The sequence below is a fragment of the Alosa alosa genome, unplaced genomic scaffold, assembly GCF_017589495.1.
Source record: "Alosa alosa isolate M-15738 ecotype Scorff River unplaced genomic scaffold, AALO_Geno_1.1 AALO_1.0_unplaced_2, whole genome shotgun sequence".
Lineage (NCBI taxonomy): Eukaryota > Metazoa > Chordata > Actinopteri > Clupeiformes > Clupeidae > Alosa > Alosa alosa.
In genome coordinates, this window is record NW_025962321.1 from 903270 (window position 1) to 927004 (window position 23735).

The 23735-nt window shown below is 19.7% G+C and overlaps 3 protein-coding genes and 1 non-coding gene across 4 annotated transcripts; 2 read left to right on the forward strand and 2 right to left on the reverse strand.

Annotated features, from left to right (window-relative positions):
* Nucleotides 1–74, forward strand: trnar-ucu. The gene has a single exon. It is a non-coding gene; the product is annotated as a tRNA-Arg (tRNA).
* A 3248-nt stretch (nucleotides 75–3322) lies between these two features.
* LOC125290207 (60S ribosomal protein L11-like) lies at nucleotides 3323–3868 on the forward strand. The gene is given in 1 exon segment (XM_048237130.1): nucleotides 3323–3868. A coding segment is annotated over 1 exon segment (525 nt). The 5' UTR covers nucleotides 3323–3343.
* A 2754-nt stretch (nucleotides 3869–6622) lies between these two features.
* LOC125290189 (rRNA 2'-O-methyltransferase fibrillarin-like) lies at nucleotides 6623–7553 on the reverse strand. The gene is given in 2 exon segments (XM_048237118.1): nucleotides 6623–7349; nucleotides 7546–7553. Coding segments are annotated over 2 exon segments (735 nt in total).
* Nucleotides 7554–9844: 2291 nt separating this feature from the next.
* Nucleotides 9845–15004, reverse strand: LOC125290190 (myosin-4-like). Its single transcript, XM_048237120.1, is given in 3 exon segments — nucleotides 9845–10027; nucleotides 10499–10645; nucleotides 14996–15004. Coding segments are annotated over 3 exon segments (339 nt in total).
* Nucleotides 15005–23735: the final 8731 nt, after the last annotated feature.

Consider the following 23735-nt stretch of genomic DNA (forward strand, 5'->3'; position numbering starts at 1 on the left):
GCCTTAATAGCTTAATTGGATAGAGCTTCTGGTTTCTACTCAGAAGGTTTCAGGTTCGAGTCCTGATTAAGGTGTATTTTTTAATAAAAAATTAAATTAATTAAATCTTAATAAATTCTAATAAAATTAATTTTATTTTAAAAAAATATTTTTTTTATTCTTCGATTTTATATATTACATAAAAATCTTTTTTAATACCATAAAAAATAATAAATATTTATTTATGATTCCTTTACTTATAATAATTTATATATTCTATTTTATTTTAAATGCAATCGAAATTCCAGAAGATAAAAATTATAATTTAATAGATATAAAATATAATATATTACTTAATATAGTATATGATATGTTAAAAAAAAATAATATAGTTTTTATAGAAACTATTCCTAAATTTAAAATTTTTAGAGAATATGAACTTATTAAATATACTAGTGGCTCATTAACTTATAATTTAACCGCAGAATTTCAATATGCTATGTATAATATATTAGGAATACATAGATTATTGATTAATAAATTTTATATTCCATTAATATCTTTATACTTTATTTGATTTGAATTGTTTTTATATAGTAGAGAAAAAAAATTTAGAATTTTTTGAATCAGTTTATCATAAAATAAAAATTAATAATAAATAGTTACAAGGATTAAAATATTTAAATTATTCAGATAATAATATATTTTATAATTAGACATGACAATTATAGCTTAATTCAGAATAGATTGAAAAAAATAGTTCAAATCCTATCATAAATTATTTTGTAAATCAACATAATAAACAATCATTTATATTTAATATAATAAGAGATGATACCGAAGAATATATTATAAGATTTAAAAAATATTCTATTATTAAAAATTTTACTAAATTAAATAAATCTTCAATTTTTGTTTATTTTAGTACTCCAACTAATAATATACAAGAATCTCCCCTTAGTGCTATGATTATTCTAAAAGATGTTTATTTAGTTTTCGGTCAATTAAAACTTACAAATAATTTTCAAGATTTTGATTCAATAAAATCAAAATGAAAAAAAATAGTTTTAAGAAATGATTTAGTTATTCAAAATGGTTATGTATATAAATTAGTAGATGATTTAGTATTCTCTTATAGAAATACATATATGGTTAAAAAAAATGAAGAAGTAGATACTAATTACGATTTATTATGAGAAAGTTTTATCTCCGTAAGAAAAAGAAGAGAAAATGATAGATTTTTTTAGAGAAACAGAAGATGTTGATAAAATGTATTCCGGATACTTATATGATAAAAATAAAAAAAGATTTTATTAAATTATGTATTTTTTATTTCTCTTATTTTTTATTCTTTTAATTTTCAATTATAAAGTAGGAAAAAAAGAAACTTCAATGCATGAATATATTTCTTATGAAATTCATCTTAAATAGTGCAGTAAAGAAAGAAGATTAGAACTATTAGAACATCTTTTCCCTTTAAGACATAATTATGGTGAAATCAATAAAAAATATACAGAATATCAAAGAAAAAAATATAAAAAAGATCTTCATTCAGTATGATTAACTAAAGAAGAATATTCTTATATTGAAAATCATTTCTCTGATTGCATAATGCATACTCAAATAAATAATTTTAATGAAGATGAACTATAAATTAATTCTATTTTTTACTTAAATTTAAAATAATTATCATCTAAATTCCATTGGAATATTAAATTTTGTTATATTTTTATTTAATTCTAATATAATCATAATTTTCTTTATTAATATTTCTGTATTTATTTCTCCACTATAGAAATTCTAATTCACATTGAAAAATATAAACTAATGATCTTCCGATATTCTCTATCATGTATTTATATCTAATCCATGCTTTAATACTCCTTTTATTAATTCATAATCATAAATATGAGAATTTCATCACTAAGGTAAATTATAAATTTTTTTAAATCCTTTTTCTAAAATATTTAAAAAATTTTTTTCTCCTTCTTCTGTATATATTTCATAATAATCTAAAAATTTTTTAATACATTCAAATAATTCTATCTTATTTAATATTTTCTATACTATAGTCTTATTAAAACAATACTATTTAATACTTGCACATTCATTAGTAAAATTTTTACATATATTTATTATATTCTATATTTCTAATTCTATTTCTTCATTTGATTTATAAGCAATACTATTAAAATTATTTCTAATTTTCTATAATTCTTCTATTTTTTTAAAATGACCATATCATAATATAGCTTTAACTAATATTAATCGAGTTTTCTTATTTCATCCCTATATTAAAACAGGCTTTTTATTATTTTTTATTTCTTCATCATAATATTTTTCTCTCTATATAAAATTAATTCCTTCATTCTAATAATTAATAAATTTTCTTTTATTTTTTCTCTATTCTATTAATGTCAAAAATATATTTCCTATAATTTCATATTCTTCTTTTCACTCTTCTATTCCATTCTACTTTATATTATTAATAATATCTTTAACGTTATCCTAATTATTATTATATTCAAATAATTCCATAAAATTAATAGTAAATAATACAATTATTTTCTTTATTATAATTTCTACTTCTTCAATTTCTTTTAATTCATTTTCAAAATATAATAAATTTTTTTAACATTAAAAAATTCTTCATTAACATGAGATAAACAACATAAATATAAAATATTTTCTAATATTAAATATTCTTTTTCTTTAGCTTTATTTAATAATATTCTTACATAATATCATGTTAACTATCATAATTCTATCTACTATAATTTAATGCCATGTTCTTTCTATAATGTTTCACTATTTGTTATATTAAAAATTCCTTTTTTTACTATATGATAAAATATAATCTTATGCTATTTTATATTAAAAATATTTGGTATAGAAATTTCATTTAATACAACTTTTATTCCTTTCATATTTCCATTATGAATTGTTGGTAATAAAAAATAAAACATTATATTATCAACTTTTATTAATGTCTAAGAAGGAATTATCATACTTTGATCTTTTTTTATATTATACATATCTAAAGAAATTATTTCATCTTTTTTATTAATAATTTTATATATTCCTATTTTTTCATCATATTCTATATAAAATAAAATAGTTTTTTCACTGTCTAATTTTATATATTCTAAATATTTATCTCCATAAATAGATGAATTATATCATAACAACTATAAGATTTTTTTATCATTACCAAATACAATTTTCTATGTTTTAAAATATATTGTTTTAAAATATGGTTCTACAAATACTAATTTAATATATACAATTTGATTTTTTACAATAAATTGTTCATAAATATTTTTCATTTTTATAAAATTTAAGTAAAAAAATAAAAATATCAAAAATGAATAAAGAAAATCCTATGAAAGAAATTATAATAGATAAAGTATGTTTAAATATTTGTATTGGTGATTAGACTGATCAATTAACAAAAGCATACAAAATATTAGAAGAATTAACAGGCCAAACACCATTATATGGAAAGGCAAAATATACTCTTAAAAATTTTAATATAAGAAGAAATCAAAAAATTTCAACTTATATTACTGTTAGAGGATAGAAAGCTTATGATATTTTATATAAAGCACTTGCTACTAAAGATTTTGAACTAGAGCATGCATCTTTTTCAGAAAAAGATGGTAATTTTGGTTTAGGAATAAAAGAACATATAGATTTAGGAATAAAATATGATCCTATGATAGGAATTTTTGGTATGAGAATTTATGTAGTATTAAAGAGAAGAGGATATAGAATACAAAAAAGAAAGAGTAGAAGATCTAAGATTGGTAATAGACATAGAATAAAAGTAGAAGAAGCAAGAGATTTTGTTAAATAGAAATTCGAAGTTACTATAAGACATAATAAATAATTTTATTTATGAATTTCTCTAAAATTAATTCAATAAATTTTTAGCACTTTTAAACAATTTTTTTTTTTTAAAATTTTTTTGTTCTATATTCTATTCATCATTTTGTTTATTCTAATTAGGATCATTTTGATTAAGGTTATTAGGCTAATTAGGCTAATTTTGTTTAGGCTAATTATTTTGATTATATTGATTAGGAGTATTCTAATTCTAATTCTAGTTTTGATTATAATCTGCTCAATTTGGATGCTAATTATTATCTGACTAATTCTACTCGTTATTATATGGCTACTATTGCTACATTAAATTTTCCTAATTTGGCTAAATCTATGTAGCAGGTGTTTTTATTTCTCTTATTACGTCTACTACACCTCTACCAATAAATCAACAATAAATTACTGATATTAAACCTGCTACTATAATAATTAAGATCATTCCCATGAAGAAAAATCTAAAGAATTTTATTGCATCACCTATTCTATCATGGTCATCTATAGAACATTTAATGAATAAAAAAAGATAAACAAGAAACAACATATAATTTTATGTAAGTTGTGTATGTTAATTATAATTATTTTATATAAGAATTATATATATCCGAAAATACATAAAAAAATATTATCTAAAAAATTTAAATAATTAATTAGTAATATTTTCATGATTCATTTGACTATATTCACTATCTTCTTCTAATGTAGTGCCTAAAATAAGACTTTTAATTTCTTCTAATGATATATTATTATATCATGCATATAAAAACAATAATAAACTAAGAAGAGAAACAACTAATAATAAAACAATAATGAATTTAATAAATGAACTAGTTATAAAAATTTTTTCTTGACTATTTGTAAAAATATTTTGGATTAATAGTAGAAGTAAAATCATTATCTTTTTATTTTAATTTTTATGTTATTATAAAAGTAATGTTATTAAAGTTAAATAAAATTATTTTTTTGAAATATAATTATTATTATGTTTTATTAAATTTTTATCATTATTATTCAAATATATTCTTATATAGGTTAATATTAATGTTATTTTTAAAATACTTTTTTTATTATGTTTGTGTTATTTAAGTAATCGTATAATAATAAATAATAATATATTTTTCTGTATAATAACACAAAATAATATAAAATTATGCATATATTAAAATTATTTAAGAGATAGTACAATAATAATTTAATAAGAAATAATTAGAGATAGGATTTAAGAAAAATTATTTCTTAGAGAGATTATAGTATTAATAAAATAAATGAAAATAAAATTATTTTATTACATAATAATTATCAAACTTTTATATTATTCGAATTAATAATAACAAAAAAAGATAATAATGAAGATTTAATAATAAATTTTTCTAAAAAAATTAATTTTGATATATCTTTTGGATTAATAATAAAACAAATTTTAGATGAAAATTTAAAAAATAAATTTATAGTTAATATAGATATTTATACAAAAGATGGAAATATAATAGATTTAATATTTTATGGAATAAAATATTTATTATCAGAACATATTTTTTTTTTTTAAATTTTTATTCTTTTACTTTTGGATTAACAGAAGAAGATATATGATTACAAGATTATAATAATGAAGAAAAATGTATACTTAAAGGTATATTAAATGTTATAGTTTATTTAAAAAATAATAAATTATTTATAATAGAAAATATTTTAAAAAATAAAAAAGGTATTAGTATATAGTAGTTATTATTTATACGTGATATTTATAATAATTTAATTGAAAAATTATTTTAATTAATTTTTAGTGCTTTAAAATTTTTATTTTATTTTAAAATGATTTTTTTAATTTTAATTTTTTAGATAAAATTTATTACAATAGATTTACCAAATTGTTCTTTAAATAATTATGAAATAATTATTAAACCAGAATAGAAAATAAAATTTATATGTGGTTCAAGATCTTTAATATATTTAAAGTATTTTATATAGTTACAATATAGTATTAATAAGGAGTACAATGATAAATATTCTTTAAGTTTTTTATATGGAGAAAAATGTTTATAGGATATTGATATTATTGAATGAAAGAAATTAAATAATAAAAGATCAGTGAATGAATAGGGAATAATATGTAGTTCAAATGAGACACATAATGGAACATGTAGAGGAATTTCTTCTATTAATATACCTGAAAAATAGGGACCTATTTGTTTAATAATTAATTGTGAAAATGAAAAATATAAATGTTATTTAAATTTAGAATTCGCATTTTAGAAAAAATTAAATATAGTATAGTCAGATTTAGGTATTTAGTTAAATGAAGCAAATAATATTCCTATAAGAGGATCTGGATTTAGTATTTATCCTTATGATAATTGATTTTTATGTAAGGATGGAAGAAAAAAAGCAATTCAATGTGAATGTACATATGTTTCTAAGGATATGAATTAGTTAACATTAACATTTAAGAAATTATCAATAGAAAATACGGGAATATTATCTGTATAGTTTAATGTAGATAATACGGGAAAAACAAATGCTTTATAGATAGCAACATTAATAACATCTACTTATTAGTATCAATTATTTTTATTATCTATTTTATTATTTTTAATATTTTTTTTCATTACTTATAAAATTTCTATGTATAGAATTTTATTAGATAAGACAAGTTTTTATATGAAGAAAATATAGGAAGAGGGAGAAGATTACAAGATTTATAGTGAAATATAGGGAGAAATAATGTAGCGTTTAGATGAAGAAGAAGAAAGTGATAATTAATTAATTAATTTCCTATGTATCTACTGACTATCATTGCATGACCTCTATGATATAAGGACATATCAAGTAATTCTAAAGGTTGAAAATTATTATCTTCTAATATTTTCATTTGTTCTTTATAAATGACGGAAGGTTCAGAAGTAGATTTTATACATAATGCTTTACAGGAGATTAATAATAAGCCATTATGTTTTAGGAAAAATAAGCTATTATTAATAGATATTTTAGTTTGATCAGATTGAGATATATCAGCGAATACTATATCTACTTGATCTATAAGAAATCTATAATTTTGAGGTTTTCTTGCATCTTCTATTATAGGGATAATATTTCTTCTTGACATTGACAATTGAACTAATTCTCTACCGCTTCTTTGACTAAATTCTACTGCAAAAATTATTCCTTTATTTTCAGGATCTGTATATAATATATCAGAGATATGGGAGACAGTAGTACCTGAAGCAGCACCTAGATAGAGTATTTTAGAGGATGGTTTAATACCAAAATTTTTTAAACCTAGGAGGATAGAAGCGCCTATTTTAGATCTATATGGATTTCACAATCTATATTCATCAGTAGATTTATCAGCTTTAATTATTTTTATGAATTTTTCACCGTATACACTAACAGATTTATTATAATTTAAGGTGCATAAAGTTTTATTATTATTAGAAGTAGAGATAAAAATTCCTTTATAATTATGAGGAATAACTTGTTTATTATTTGATCTTCTATTATTATTATTATTATATTTTCTATCATCATTTCTAAAATTATTAGCTGATTTTTTAACGTGTTGTTTTACTTTTTTATATTTATTATATTTACTTTGTTTTTTCATATTATAAAAATATCAATTTTAGGAGTTTTTTAAAAATATCAATTATTAAGGATATTTATTAACAAAATTTAAAAAAAATTATTTACACCAACATTTAGAATCTAATTTAAATTATTATAATCATCAAGATCGTTACATATTAATTCTAATTTTATATTTTCAGATTTAAAATCAGATGTAATGAGTCAATTATTACCAGTATAAGTTCTGAAAGAATTTATAATAAATTTTAAATTATTAGAATCTGAAGTTAATTTAGTATGTTTTAATTTATATTTATGTTTTAATTCATGGATAAAGAGATATCCTACTTTATTTATTGAGATATTATAAGTATTTTCATTATTATTTATAATTATTTTTATTAGATTATTATATATATTATAAGAAAACAATAGTTCAATTAATTTATTTTTATTAAGAAAAGATTCATCAGTATAATCAGTATTTAAATTATTAAAATCTAAGATAATATTTTCTTCTTTTTCTTTTTTATTATTATTAGATAAATAATTTTTTATATTTTTAAATAATTTACGAACTATATTTAATCTACTATTAATTAATAGATTATTATATTTATTAATAATTTTAATATGATCTTTAACATTTTTTAATAATATAATTTTTTCATTTTCTATTAGATAAATATTTTTAATTAGTAGGAAAGGATCAGATTTTTCATATATAGAAAGAATATCTTGTTCTGATATGAAGTTATTAATATTATTAATTAATTTTAAGACAAGAGTATGATATTTTTCTATATTATTTATATTATTTTGAATAGTATTATAAGAGAAAACATGATTATATAATTTCAATATTTTTTGAATTTTAAGATTAAAAGAATTTAAATAATTTTTAAATATTTTTGAATTTATATCAAATATAAAATTTGAATTTATTTTTTCTTTATTATTATTATTTTGATTATTAAAAGATTTTAAGTTTTGTAATAATAAAGATCAAGATTTTAAAATAAAAAATTCTTTTTGAAGATTTTCTTTTAATTTTTTATATTTATTTTTTAAAATATTAAATTCTTTTATTTCATTTTGAATTGAATATTTTAATGAGCATTGTTCATTAATTAGATTAGTATGAATATCATTTCTGATATCAAGTATATATTGACTTTTATTAATTATAGTAAAAAGATTTTTTCCGTAAAATTGATTTTTATTATAAAGTTCTTTTGAAATAATTTTTTTATTAGGAGATTTCTTTTCTTCTTGTTTTAAGTTTGTTTTATCTGAAAGTATTATTTCTTCTTTTTCTTCTTCTTTTATTGGTTCTTCTTCTTTTATTATATCATTTATTGATTCTTCTTCTTCTTTTATTTCTTTTATTTCTATTTTTTTATTAGATTCTTCTTCTTCGGCTTTTTGTTTTTCTAATAATAACTATTCGGCTTTTTGTTTTTCTAAAAGTTCTTTTAATTCTTTTTGTTTTTCTATTCTTTTTTTAGAGTATAGCATTATATGTACAACAAAATTAACTAATTTTTTCAATTTTTTATAATTATTTTTTCTTTTATTGAATAGCATTATGGCTTGAATTATATGGATTACAATTTTCATTTTATCTATTATTTTATTTAGGCATTCTACTCTATATTTTTCGAATATTTCGAATAATGTCTTCTCTAAAGAATATTTTAGTTTTTCCTATTTCTATATTTTTTATATTAATATTTTCTTTTTGTTTATTTATTATATTATTTATTAAATCTTTATAATTTTCATTTTTTAACAATTCTTTTTGTTTATAATAATTATTATCTCATAGGAAGTATAGGTATCTTTTTACGAATTCATCGAATGATCTTCTTTGGGAGAAACCTTTTTGTCTTATTTTTATTGCATCAAAAAGTCCGGAATTTTTAAGTTGTTGTAATACTTTATGGCTATTGTAGTTATGGGGAGTTTTTTCATCATTAGGTTTTATGCATCTTATGAAGGAGGGTTCTGTTATTTGAAGATCATTATCTAATTTTTCTAGGGATTTTCTGAATGAATTTAGAAGAGTCTATTTTTTAGATTTATTTTTTGATAGGATGTTTATATTTTGTAAATCTTCTTTAAATAATTCTAGTATTAATTCATCTTTAGCTTGATTTAAACCTTCTAGGATATTTTCTGTTAATTTATCTTTATTAGAGTCTAAAAAACCTTCTTTATTATAGAATACATCATCTGCGTAATGTTTAATACCGAAATCATCTTGTTGTTTTATATCAAATATAGCGAATTGATTATTTTTAAAATTTGATTTTATGGTTTCTAAAAGATTTTTATCTGTATTAGAGGGAAGAATACAGACTTCATTTATAGTATTAATTATACTAGGACCTTTTTGACTTTCTATTAGATCAAGACATTTCTAATTATCAACAAAATCAATAGTACTAATATCTATTCCTTCTTTTGAATATTCCTATTGTTCTAATTCAAATAAAAATTTATTAAAGAATCTTTGTAATTTTTCATTTGTTAGATTAATACAGAATTGGGAGAAATGATTTTCTCTAAAACTTTCAAATCCGAATATATCTAATATACCAATTTTTAATAATTTTTTATCAGTTGATTTTAATTCTAATTTTTTATTTATTTGAATATTTATATAATCAAATAATTTTTGATATAAGAATTTAGCGATAGAATCTCTTGAAGAATTACTTACTTTTTCACTACAAGAAATATATTTTACTTCTTTTCCTATGACCATTTTTCTTTTAATTATAATATTTTGAAGACTTTCTTTATCTATATTTCATTTAGATGAAATATTATCTAATAAAGATTCATTTTTTATAATAGCGGATTCATTTTCATCGCTAATATTAACAATTTCTAAATTTCCTAATTCTAATATAGAAACTAATAATTTTAAAATATTATTAATTTTATTCTATTCAAAACCTAATTTTGAAAAACAATTAAGAACATTTTTAAAATCTTTAACATCATCAATATTTTCTACTTTCATACAGTTTTTATGTTTTAAATAATTATAATCTTCTAAATTTTTTACATTAAATTTATTTTTTAAATCATTATCTAATCCTTGAATTAATTGATAAAAAATATGAAAATTTCTTTCACCTTCATCTTGAAATACAACTCTTGGTTTTTCTAATAAATATGTAATTATTTCGGAACCTGTAGCTGTTCTTTTAGACTAATCAAATAATATCTAAGTTCATTTACCAAATCTAGAACTATTATTATTTCTTAAAGTTTTAGCATTACCGAATGCTTCTAATATAGGCTAAGTTTGAAGTATTTTTTCTTCTAAACTATCTTCATTATTTATACTATTTATTGATTTTTGATTAATATAAGAATAAAATTCAAATAATTTTATAGTAGCAATTGTTTTACCAGCACCACTTTCTCCACTTATTACAATACTCTAATTTGTTTTTTTATCGAATAATCATTTATAAGAATATGCACCTATTTGATATAAATGAGGTTCATCTATTTTTTCTGATCTATTATATATACATCAATCTATATATTTCTATTTTATTTCATCCATATATAAATTTGAAATATCAAAAAAAGGATTTATTGATAAGTTAATAGAACCTATATTAATATATATTAAATCTTTTAAATACTATTTTCTAATCTAATGTAATAATGCACCTTCTGTTAATTCTCTTAATCCTATTAAATCTCTAAATTCCTAATTTATAGTAGTATCGATAACAGGTAAATATGTTTTAAATTCATTTTCTGAACAAGTTAATTCATGATTGTTTATATCTAATAATTTTCCTTTATTATTATTCATTGGTGGTGTAATTACTTTTACAGGTATTCATATATAATCATGATCTGGATATCATATTCAATTTATAAATTCTTCTTTCATTGTTTTAATTTTATGTATTTATTATATTAATGATTTAAAAAGATAATTAATTAATTATTTATGTATTATTTTTAAAAAATAATTACGTAATTTAGTAACACAAATAAAAATAAAAAAATTATTTAATAAAGAAAATGATAGATATAAGATCTTTAAAATTTCATTTGTTATTATTTTTATGAATTAAATCTTAAAGATCCTATATCTATCATTTTCTTTGTATAAATAATATATTTTCAAAAATAAATAAATAATATATATACATATAATTAACATATTAATTATGGAATATTAACACAAATAAAAATGAAAGTAAATGAAAAAGATATACAACCTTTAATTGATAATGGTGATGCTATTTTTGTTTTAGAAGTAGATGAAAATGGAAAAATACTAAAAAAATATGGGGATGTTCCCCCAACAATAGATAATGATATAGATATAAGTTCAATGGATAAATGATTAAAAACATCTGATGCTGCTTTTATAAAAACAGATTAGCCAATTGTATTAGATAAAAAATATTCATTCATTTCAATAGAAGATATTGCAGTCATATACTTTGAAGTATTAACTAAATCATGTAATGAATTTAATAAAAATAGTGGTCCAAAAATATTAGAAAGAAATTACGCTATTTGTATACAATGTTAGAAAAAAGTTTTTATATACATAACTAAAAAATCACCTGGAAGTTTTATTGCAATTTTAAACAAATTATGTTGTAAGTAACTAATTAATTAAAGATTTTTTTATAAAATAATTAAAAACACAAGCAAAAAAAGAAAGAAAAAAAAAATTAAATATAAGATTTTTAAAATTTCATTTGTTTAATTTATGAATTAAATCTTAAAGATCCTATATCTATCATTTTCTTTATATAAATAATATATTTTAAAAAATAAATAAATAATATATATAATATAATTAACATATTAAATATGGAATATTAACACAAATAAAATGAAAATAAATGAAAAGATATACAAACCTTAATTGATAATGGTGATGCTATTTTTGTTTTAGAATTAGATGAAAATGGAAAAATACTAAAAAAATATGGGGATGTTCCCCAACAATAGATAATGATATAGATATAAGTTCAATGGATAAATGATTAAAAACATCTGATGCTGCTTTTTATAAAAACAGATTAGCCAATTGTATTAGATAAAAAAATATTCATTCATTTCAATAGAAGATATTGCAGTCATATACTTTGAAGTATTAACTAAATCATGTAATGAATTTAATAAAAATAGTGGTCCAAAAATATTAGAAAGAAATTACGCTTATTTGTATACAATGTTAGAAAAAGTTTTTATATACATAACTAAAAAAATCACCTGGAAGTTTTATTGCAATTTTAAACAAATTATGTTGTAAGTAACTAATTAATTAAAGATTTTTTTATAAAATAATTAAAAACACAAGCAAAAAAGAAAAGAAAGAAAAAATTAAATATAAGATTTTTAAAATTTCATTTGTTTAATCTATGAATTAAATCTTAGAGATCTTATATTTAATATTTTCTTTATATAAATGATTAATCTAAAAGAATAAATAAGTCTAACGTTATTTAAAACGAATTTAAAATTTAAATATGGAATATTTACACAAATGGAAATGAAAATAAATGATAATGAATTACAAGACTTAATTAATAACAATGAAGCAATTTTTATTTTAGAATTAGATAAAAATGGAAAAATACTAAAAAAATATGGTAATGTTCCCCCAACAATAGATAATGATATAGACATAACCCCAATAGAAAAATGATTGAGAACAAAAGATACCGCCTTTATAAAAACAGATTAGCCAATTATATTAGATAAAAAATATTCATTCATTTCAATAGAAGAAATTACAATTATATACTTTGAAATATTAGATAAATCATATAATGAATTTAATATAAATTCTGGTCAACCAATATTAGAAAGAAATTACGCTTATTTTACATACTTATGAAGAAAACTTCATGTACATGTAACTAAAAAATCACCTGGAAGTTTTATAAGAATTTTACATCGAATAAAATTTAATAATTAATTAGTTAGTTAAAGATTTTTTTTATAAAATAATTAAAAACACAAACAAAAAAGAAAAGAAAGAAAAAATTAAATATAAGATTTTTAAAATTTCATTTGTTAATCTATGAATTAAATCTTAGAGATCTTATATTTAATATTTTCTTTATATAAATGATTAATCTAAAAGAATATAATTAATATAAAAATCTTAATTATATTATAACTTATAAGTGTTTTTATTTATTACACAATAATTATTTTTATAATATTTATCTTAAATTTAAATATAAAAATCATATAAATCCAAAAAAAGCTATTAAAATAATTATTATTCTCATTGTATTTATCATGTATCCATTGTTGTTAATTTCTCTATCTGTCTTTATTATACTATTACTATTTAACTACATTCTTAATATCACTAATAATTTAATGTTATTCATTATTTTTTTTATGTAAAATAATTATTATTTACTTATATATTGTTCTTATTAATAAGCTTTATCATCATAATAATTCCATCCATCGTCGTCGTCTTTATTGTTTCAATTGTTATTATATGGATCAAAATAATCACCCTTTCTTTTATTACTATTATCCTTTTCTCCTTTAAAATATCTATACATAAATACACTTAATAAAATTATAATGATAACTAACAATATCAATATCATATTGTCCTTTCCTTCAATAAAATTTAAAATTTTCTTATATATTCTCCTAAATACCCCCAACTATTCTTCCTCATGCTTTTCATACTTCTTTATAGAAATTAATTCTCTCATATCCTCTTTCTTTTTCTCTTCTTCATCATCCTAATCTATTTTACATTCATCCGGAATTTTCTCTCCATCCCTTAATATTACATTAATCTCTCATTCCTCAGGCGTAACCATAGCCTATTTTAATGCAAAATCTGTTGTTCCTATATTAAATATAACAATAATCTTTCCTGGACACTATGCTGTTATAGTAAATGTCATACTATCCCTCTTAGTATCACTATCAAATACAACCTTGTCAGGATTAAAATCTATTCCCTTAGCATATGGTATTAATTCTACTTGTTTAGCAGGATAATCATCCGTAAATACTTCTATCCTCTCACTCTCTTCCCCTAAATAATAATCCTTTGATATTATATCCTATAACTATTCAAAAAATCCAAATGATGATACCTAACTCTTCGTTACCTCAATAGATAATGCTGTTGGTGGATCATAATTATCCTTATTATTTCCCTACAAATCAAAATCTATACTAACATCTGTTGCTGAATCATGCGGTGTTATAGTAACATATCTATCTACAAATTTATTTAAACAATATGAACCCGGCTTCTTGATATCAAATGACTATGTTCATAAAACTAAATTAGGATCTGCCTTCCCATTACTCACATTAATTCTAACTCCAATTAATCCATTCTTATTTGGCCCCTTAGGACAACTAGAAATATTTAAACTAATTTTAAATGCTCCCCTAACTGTTCCTGGTCCCCTACTCTAAATATATTCTCTCTACTACTCCACAATAATTATCTAAAACTCAGATGGCATTATATATCTCTCCTAATCTCCAGTTTCTACCTCAAATTTAAATGTTAATTTACTCTCCGCATCTTTACTACTAGCTAATTCAAATTTACATCTCTATTTAATATCACTTTTAGGTGTTCATTGTAAATATGATGGAGTAAATACTATTAAATCTCTCTCATCCATTATCTTAATCTTTAATAAACTATCATCTCCAAATCTAGGATCTAATTTTCTACTTAAACCAATTTCAAATTCATATTTCTTGTTATAAGTTACTGTCTTATTCTTATTATTTAAAATCTTTAATCCTACTAACTATATCTTCTCTGCTATCATAATCTTTACCTTTATATCCTCCATATCAGGATATCACTCCTTATTCTATGATCTTAAATTTAAATCTATAACATCGTCAATCTAACATTTACTTCCCTTAGCTGTTATTAATAATTCGAATTCTGTCTTCCCCTTAATAAACTTTATATTATTATTCTTAAATATTATACATCCTTCAGGATGAACCTCTATTTTATATAAAAAATCAGCCGGTAATTTCCTATCTCATCTTATCTTTAATTTACCTTCTCCCCCTATCTAAATGTCAATCTCCTTCTTCTCTATAATAGGATGCATCTATTCAATCTCTACCTTTTCTATAATAAAACTTATCTCTTTAGTAATAACAACTTCCTTATTCTTTACTGTAACTCTTATATGTCCCTTAGTAGGCTCTGATCTCCCATCATACTTAATCTATATCTCTTTAACTACCTTCTTACTTGATGAAAACATTCCTGGTGTCAAATTAAATACCTTATTTCCCCCTATACTAACATGTGTAGAATCATGAACTTCTACTGTAACATTAAACACCTCTCCTTTCTATGGTCCTGGTGTTATTTCTAAACTCAACTTTTTACTCTCCTTACCTAACTTGAATTCTAATAAATCGGGTTTTAACTAAACAACTAATTCCTAACAACTAATTCCTATAAATAATACTAATCAGACATACATTTTTATATCATTTTTTTCACTTCACTTCATTTACTAATTTTAACTTACAAAAATATCCGAATATTTTTAAAAACATCGGATATTTTTTTAAATCCATAAAATAATATAAATATAAAATATTATCCTTTTCTACAAAATTTAAAAATTATAATAATTAATTTTTATATTAATTAACACAAACTAATTTATTTTTATGACTTACTATAGATTATCTTATCTTAAAAGAATATTAGTAATAAGTAACATTATTAATTCAGTAAAATATTTACTCACTTCTTTATTCTTATTTTTAGTCGCTATAGATCCTGCAAAAATGTTCTAGAAAAAATACAATAGATACTGAAGTATCAACTATATTACATTTCAGAGACGTAGCATTAAATCTTTCAATATACTTCCTATTTACATTTATACTAACAATAGTTTCATTACTCGCAATCATAAAACAAAATGTAACAATATCTCTAACAAGTATGTTTAATTTCTTCCTTTTCTTTAGCTTTTCATTTCAATATCTTTATAGCTTTTTCTCCATGTGAAAATATAATACATTTGAAATATATTATAAAAAATTACTCTGAACAGGACTCTCAATAGAATCTCAAAAAAAATTAGGAAAATTTTTATTATGCTCTATTAATGAAATATCTGATAGCAATGACTCTGTTTGTAATATAAATTTCATATATAAATTCTATATATTATGCTGAATATATTCCATTATCCTAATACTAATAGGAATAAAAGAATTATTTTATGTAAAATATTACTTAAATTATATCATTTCAATTCTACATTTAAAATAAATAATTTATTTACTTATTCCGATATTCTATTTTATTATATTCTCATTTTCTTCCATCCAAAAATTGTTATTTTTCTCTTCCTTCTTCCATATATTAATATATTTACCTAATCCTGAACTTCCTATTATCGGATAAACAGGATTTGGTGATACTGCATTTGTTACTTTCTTATTATCTCCATTCTAAATAATATATTCTATATATCCCTCTTTCTTATTCCATATAAAAATACATCCTTCATCTGATCCTGATATAATATACTCATCATTCTTTCCTAAAAAATTAAATTTCCTCATAAATGTAAAATTCTTATGTCCCGCATAATACTATATAGGCTAAACATCCTTTTCAAATAAAAATATTTTACCCCCCTAATAAGAAGCAACTATCTACTATCCATCTTTAGTATACTTTATTCCCGTACATGAATTATAAATACTCTCATTAATAGGTGAAAATTTAGATACTTTTTTAAACTATCTTATATCATACATATATAAATTACTTCCTTCTCCTCCCATCATAAATAAATTCTTGTTAATAGGATTAACATCTATCGCATGTATCTATATATCAATCTCTCCTATAAGATTGTCCTTATTAACTCAATCTGTTCTTAAATCAATTAACTTTATCTTTCCATCTTTTCCTCCACTTAATATTAAATTGTTATCTACTATAGATAAATTATATATAAAATCATTATGCTACTAACTAATAATTTTCTCCCCTTTATTTAAATCATGATATATAATAGAATAATCTGTTCCCGATGATATTATCTTACTATAATCTATACTTGGTAAAAAATTAACATATAATAATGATCCATTATGTCTTGAATCCATACTCTTCTCATACTTACTATTATTATATATCTCATTTACATTATATATATTAATAATCGAATCATTAGATCCTGATATTAAATATTCTCCATCTATACTCCACTCTAATGAATTTATATAACTCATATGTCCACTTATTTCATTTATTTTGTTATACGATAATTTTCTCTCAACTTCCATACATATACAATGATTATATACTTCCATAGTTTTCTCTATTTCAATTTTCATTTTTTTTTTTTTTTATTTTATGTATAACTTAAATTAATTCCTTATTTTTTTTAATTTAGTCCGAATATTATTTATTTAAAAATTTAAAAATTTAAAAAAATATTTAAAAAAATATTTAAAAAAAAATATTTAAAAAAATAATTTTAAAAAAATAAAATTTATAATATTTAAAAATTTCTTGGTATAATAAATCTTCATAATAATGAATCTGTACTCGCATGACTTTCCATTAACAAATGTATATTACTAGATAAAATTCTCTAATTATCTTTTATACAATTCTTAGTATATATGTCCTATTGTCATACTTTTATAGTATCATCTAAACCTGAACTTACCATTAATGGATACTTAGGATTAGGCGTTACTGTATTAGTTATCTATCTATCTCCTCCTTTTAATATATTCTCTATATATCCTCTTTTCTTATTTCATATAAAAATACATCCTTCATCTGATCCTGATATAATATACTCATCATTATCTCCTAAAAAATTAACTCCTTTAACAGTCTAAAAACTATAATGTCCAGCATATCACTAACATTCACTTGTAACTTCTTCTATATAATTATCCTACTATCAATTACTCATATTAAATAAATAAATTTTATTTCCAGAATATGTAGAAATTAATTGTCTTCCATCTTTACTATATCTTACTCCTGTAGAACAAAATAAAAATGGGTATAAAAAATATAATGACTCTTTCATATTATTAAATAATTCTTTTGGAGCTAATCTTTCTATTCCTTCATTATATTTAAGATATCTTCTATCATATATTCTTAAATAAATATTAGCTCCTCCTATAACAAATAAATTATTATTAACAGGATTAACATCTATAGCATTTATAGTTTCTTTTCTTGTTATTATAGTATTGTCAGTATTCTCCTAACATCATTCTCTAGTTCTTAAATCAAATAATTTAACTAATCCATCATCACATGAACTCAATACAATATTTCTATCAACTATAGATAATCCATGAACAAATCCTTTATGTTCTTTATTTATATTTTTAAATTCCGGATTATTTATATCCTAATAAATAACTCTTCCATCTGCAGCTGATGATATTATTTTATTATTATTACTATCAGGTAAAAAATTAGAATAAAATATATTTCCCATATGTCCAGATAATATATGTCCACTATACATAACTTTTTCTTTATCCATATCTCCTGCTCTATATATATTAATATATCAATCATCCGATCCTGTAATTAAATAATTTCCATCTTTACTTCATCTTGTAGTATTAACACAACCAATATGTCCTTCAACTACATTTATTTTCTTATAATTAACAACACTTCTAATATTATTTAATCTTTTACTAATATTACTTCCATTTATTTTATTATCTTTTTCCTAATATAAACAATGATCAAATATTTTCTTATATATTTCTACTTGTAAATTGTTATTCTACATTTATTTTAACTTTTATGTTATAGAAACACTAAAATAAATTTTTATTTAAATGTATATTATATATTGAAATATAATTTTCTTAATACAATTATCATTCTTCATATATTATGATTCAAATATTTTTTTTATAAATAGCTCATTAGAATCATCTTACATAAATACAATACTTTCATTTTCTTTATTATATATTTCACTGTTGTATCTATTACTATTAAAAAATAAAAAAATAAAATATATTCTAACCATTAAATGATTCATTGTTTCATTCATTCTATATAAAATAAAAAATCATTTAGATAAACAAATTCTTAATATAATATTTGTCTTTATTATCCCTCTATCATTAACAGTTCATTTAATTAATCTAATTTATTAATTAATAGTAATATATACTCATACTTCCAAACAAAATTCTAAAAAATAAAAGAAAATTTTCTTCTTTTAATATTAACCTTTAAAAAATAAAGGCTTATAAAATAAGTTTCTTTAAAATATACATAATTATAAATAATACAAATAATCATACTATAACAGTTAACTTATAATTTCTAGATATATGCTATATGTTTTCCATTGCTGTATGATTTATAAAAAATAAATTCTATTCTATTCCATATATATCCTTACAGATAACATCCAATAACTCATTGTGCATCTATCCTTCATTATTTATATTTTCTGTTACATTCCTTACATTCTTAATCATATCCTCAACTTCTTCTTCTTTTTTTCATTTATCTTTATTCTAATTTAACATAAATTTAAATTAAAAATATCAAAAATTTTTTTAATGCTTTCAAAAAAAGATATAGAAAAAAAATTAAAAGATAAATATAAAAATTTGTCCATAACTTCTAATCAAACTTCTGGATTTAGAAGAAAATTTAAACATATAAGAAATACTAATACTGATAGAGCAGATATGGAAAACTTAACAAAATTATTACATGCTAATGAATATGAAATAAAAGAAATATTTATTCTAAAAGAAGATAATTCTCTTATAACTATTAAAAATCCTAAATCTTATATTTCTTCTCTTCCTTGCTTCTATTTCATGGGTGAATAGTCTCAATCTACTCTTAATGATAATATAGATCTTCTCACATATATAAAACATAAAGATGAAATAAAATTAGAAGTATAATAAGAAAAAATAATTAATTAAAAATTCTTTATTTTAATAATGCATTAATTAAAAATATAATTACTATTATAAATAATATTATAGTACAAACTGTAGATCTATCCGATGTTCCAAATACATTCTCCATAGTCTAATTCATATTCATCATAGACTCATTTCTTTTCTCTATTTCATCTCCAAATTCTCCTATTAACTATTCCTATTCATTTAATTCATTTCCAATATTACTACTTAACTAATTTAATTTATTTAAATTATACTAAATATTATCTAAAGTTTCTTCTTCATCCATTTTCTATATTTCAGACTTATACTATGATGATATTAAATTATTTTTATTACCTGAAATTTCTGTCTTGTTTTCTAAATTATTTTTCTTTAAATACTATACTATATTATTTATTATCATTTTTATCTTATTACAATATTGCTCCCTCTCTTTTAATACCTCATCTGTTATATGCTTAAACTTTTCTCTATTTTTTCTTATATTAATCAACATATTGTTGATCTATTCCATTATTTTATTAATTAATTCAATGTTTTTCTCTAATTTATCCCTAGATTTAACATCTTTATTCCTTTTATAATACTCAAAATCTATAGATATCTATGATGTATTCTTCTATAATAATTCTTTTACTTTAATAAAAGGGTCTTCATTCTTTTCTTCAATCATTTTATTATACATTTGTGTTTAATAAGTAATCTTTATTTAATTATAATAATTCCTTCCATTATATCATCATAAACTTCTCCTTCTATTAATTCTGCTTTATCATTTCTCTTTAGTAATACAGGCGTCTAATATTTCTATATACATGTTATAATTTCTTTCTATAATCCTATTTGAGAATGTATATCAATATTCTTTCCTATATTAACATCATATTCTTTATATATTTCTTCCTCTGTACTATTAATATGTTTTTCTCCATCTAATAATAGTAATCAACTAGGACTTATACAATTAGCTAATAGACCCATATTAAAGAATAAATTATTGTCTTTATTATTAGTACTATACTATTCTACATTAAATAATACTGTAGGTGAACAAATAAGATAAACTAATGTACTAATACTGTTATAATTTAAATTCTAATTAGAGATAATATTTAAACTTAATGTTCCTACACCTAAATTAACTAAACCTTGACTTAATCTAACTCAAGAGTCTAATGTATCTTGTATATTAAGATCACCATAATACTATAATTTAATATTTCCTAAATATTTTAATATTTTACTGTTCTAAGTTCCACAACCAATTATTCCTAAACTTAATATTGTAGAAATTACAGTTGGAATATTTGAGTCTTTACTTATTAAACTTTTCATTATATCTATTATTTTAATATCTGGATTTGAAATATTTAATAGAGCATAAGCGTAAGGTATTGCGGGATTATTATTATAAACTTTATTATTATTATTTGAAAATAAATCTATATTTTTTCAATTAATATTTGTTTCTAAAATATTTTCTAATATTTCTGTTATAGAAGTAGAGACAATATTATTACCTATTGCTAATAAGCTTAAGCCAATAACAGATAAATATTTCTAATAATAAATAAATAAACTTTTATTATTTTCTTCTATAGAAACATAAGACAAAATCTTTAAGTATCAATTAATATATTCTAAATTACAAGAACCTGTATATATAAACATACTTAAAATTATTTTCATAGTAATTTTAACTTCATCTATACAATCTATAGCTTCTATTGACTGAATTATAACATCACCTTTTTCTTTACTTCCTATATAAAGGATACCTAATGAGATACAAAGATTTATTATATTAAAAAAATTAGAATTATTTTCTTCATAAGTAGTTACAGACAATTTTTCTCTTAATTTTATTACATTAAAAGATATTTTATAAGAATCTATTTTATTATATAACTAATTTAGAATTAAATTTCCGATAATATCATTATTAGAATTACAATAAATAAAGCTTAAAGAGATAAAAGACATTGTAGAAGTTATTATATTAGTAGAATTAGATAAATTTATTAATTTTTCATCAAAATAATTTGTACAAGTTCCTATATTTACATTAATAATACTTAAAAATGTATTAAATAAAGCGATATTTTCATCATCTAAATAGTTAGAGAAGAATTCATTAATAATATTATTACTATCTAATTGATTAGAATAAGATATACCTAACATAGAGACAATACCTGGTTTAATTGAATCAATTCAGTCTTTATTTATGTCTGAATTTAACAATTCTAGAGAGAATAAATAAGTAAAATCTTTATTTCAAAGATAAATAAATCCTAGCATCATTAATACAGTATTCATACCATTAGTATTAAGATAATATTCTTTAGATTCATTATATAATTTTTGAATTATTATGGAAATATTTTGAGTATAAAAAATATAATTAAACAATTCATCTTTTGATCAACCGCAATAGTATAAACAATTATAATTTAGCATAGGAAGAAGATATTGTAAACCGGCATCTTTATTAGTAACAGTATTTTTATTTTCTTTATTTAGAATATCTAATACGGATTTAGGATCTATTTTATTTATGAAATAATTAAAATGATTTTTTTAAATAATTTTTTGTAATAATATTTTTTAAATGATTTTCAAGATTTGAATTTAAATTTAAATTTTTTAAATTTGATAAAAATATGAAGGAAAATCTATTATTATTGGATAAAATATAGGACAATTGTTGTAAATTATTAATTGAATTTTTATTTTCTATCATTATATTAAGAATTAAGTTTCAATTTTGCAATAAAATAGCATATCGTAAGGAGGAAGAATAATTTTAAATTTTAAATTTATATTAAAAGCAATAAGTAATAAAATTTCATATAACTAAATATCATAATCATATTGTAAAGCTAATAGATAAATATAATTAGAAATAATTTTATAATTATTAGTATTAGTATGGGATAAAATTAGATCATATTTTTTCAAGTCTATTATAAAGTCTACAAAAAGTAATTCTTCTTTATTTTCAATTAATATTTGAAGAATTTTTTCTATTATTATATTAACTTGAGAAGAATAATTTTTTAAGTAAATAATTTTATCATTATATTCTGAATTAAAAAAATAAATTATATATTTTAACAATTGTTTAGTATAAAATAATTTTAAAGAATCAATATCATTATAATTATTTGATTTTATTTTAAAAATAAGAGTATCAAGAGAAAATTCCATATCATTTTCAATAAATATTGAAGTATAGGATAAGATATTACTGTATAAAAGAAGGGAATTTTCATTCATTATATTATTAATTAAATTATAATGAATTTTCAATT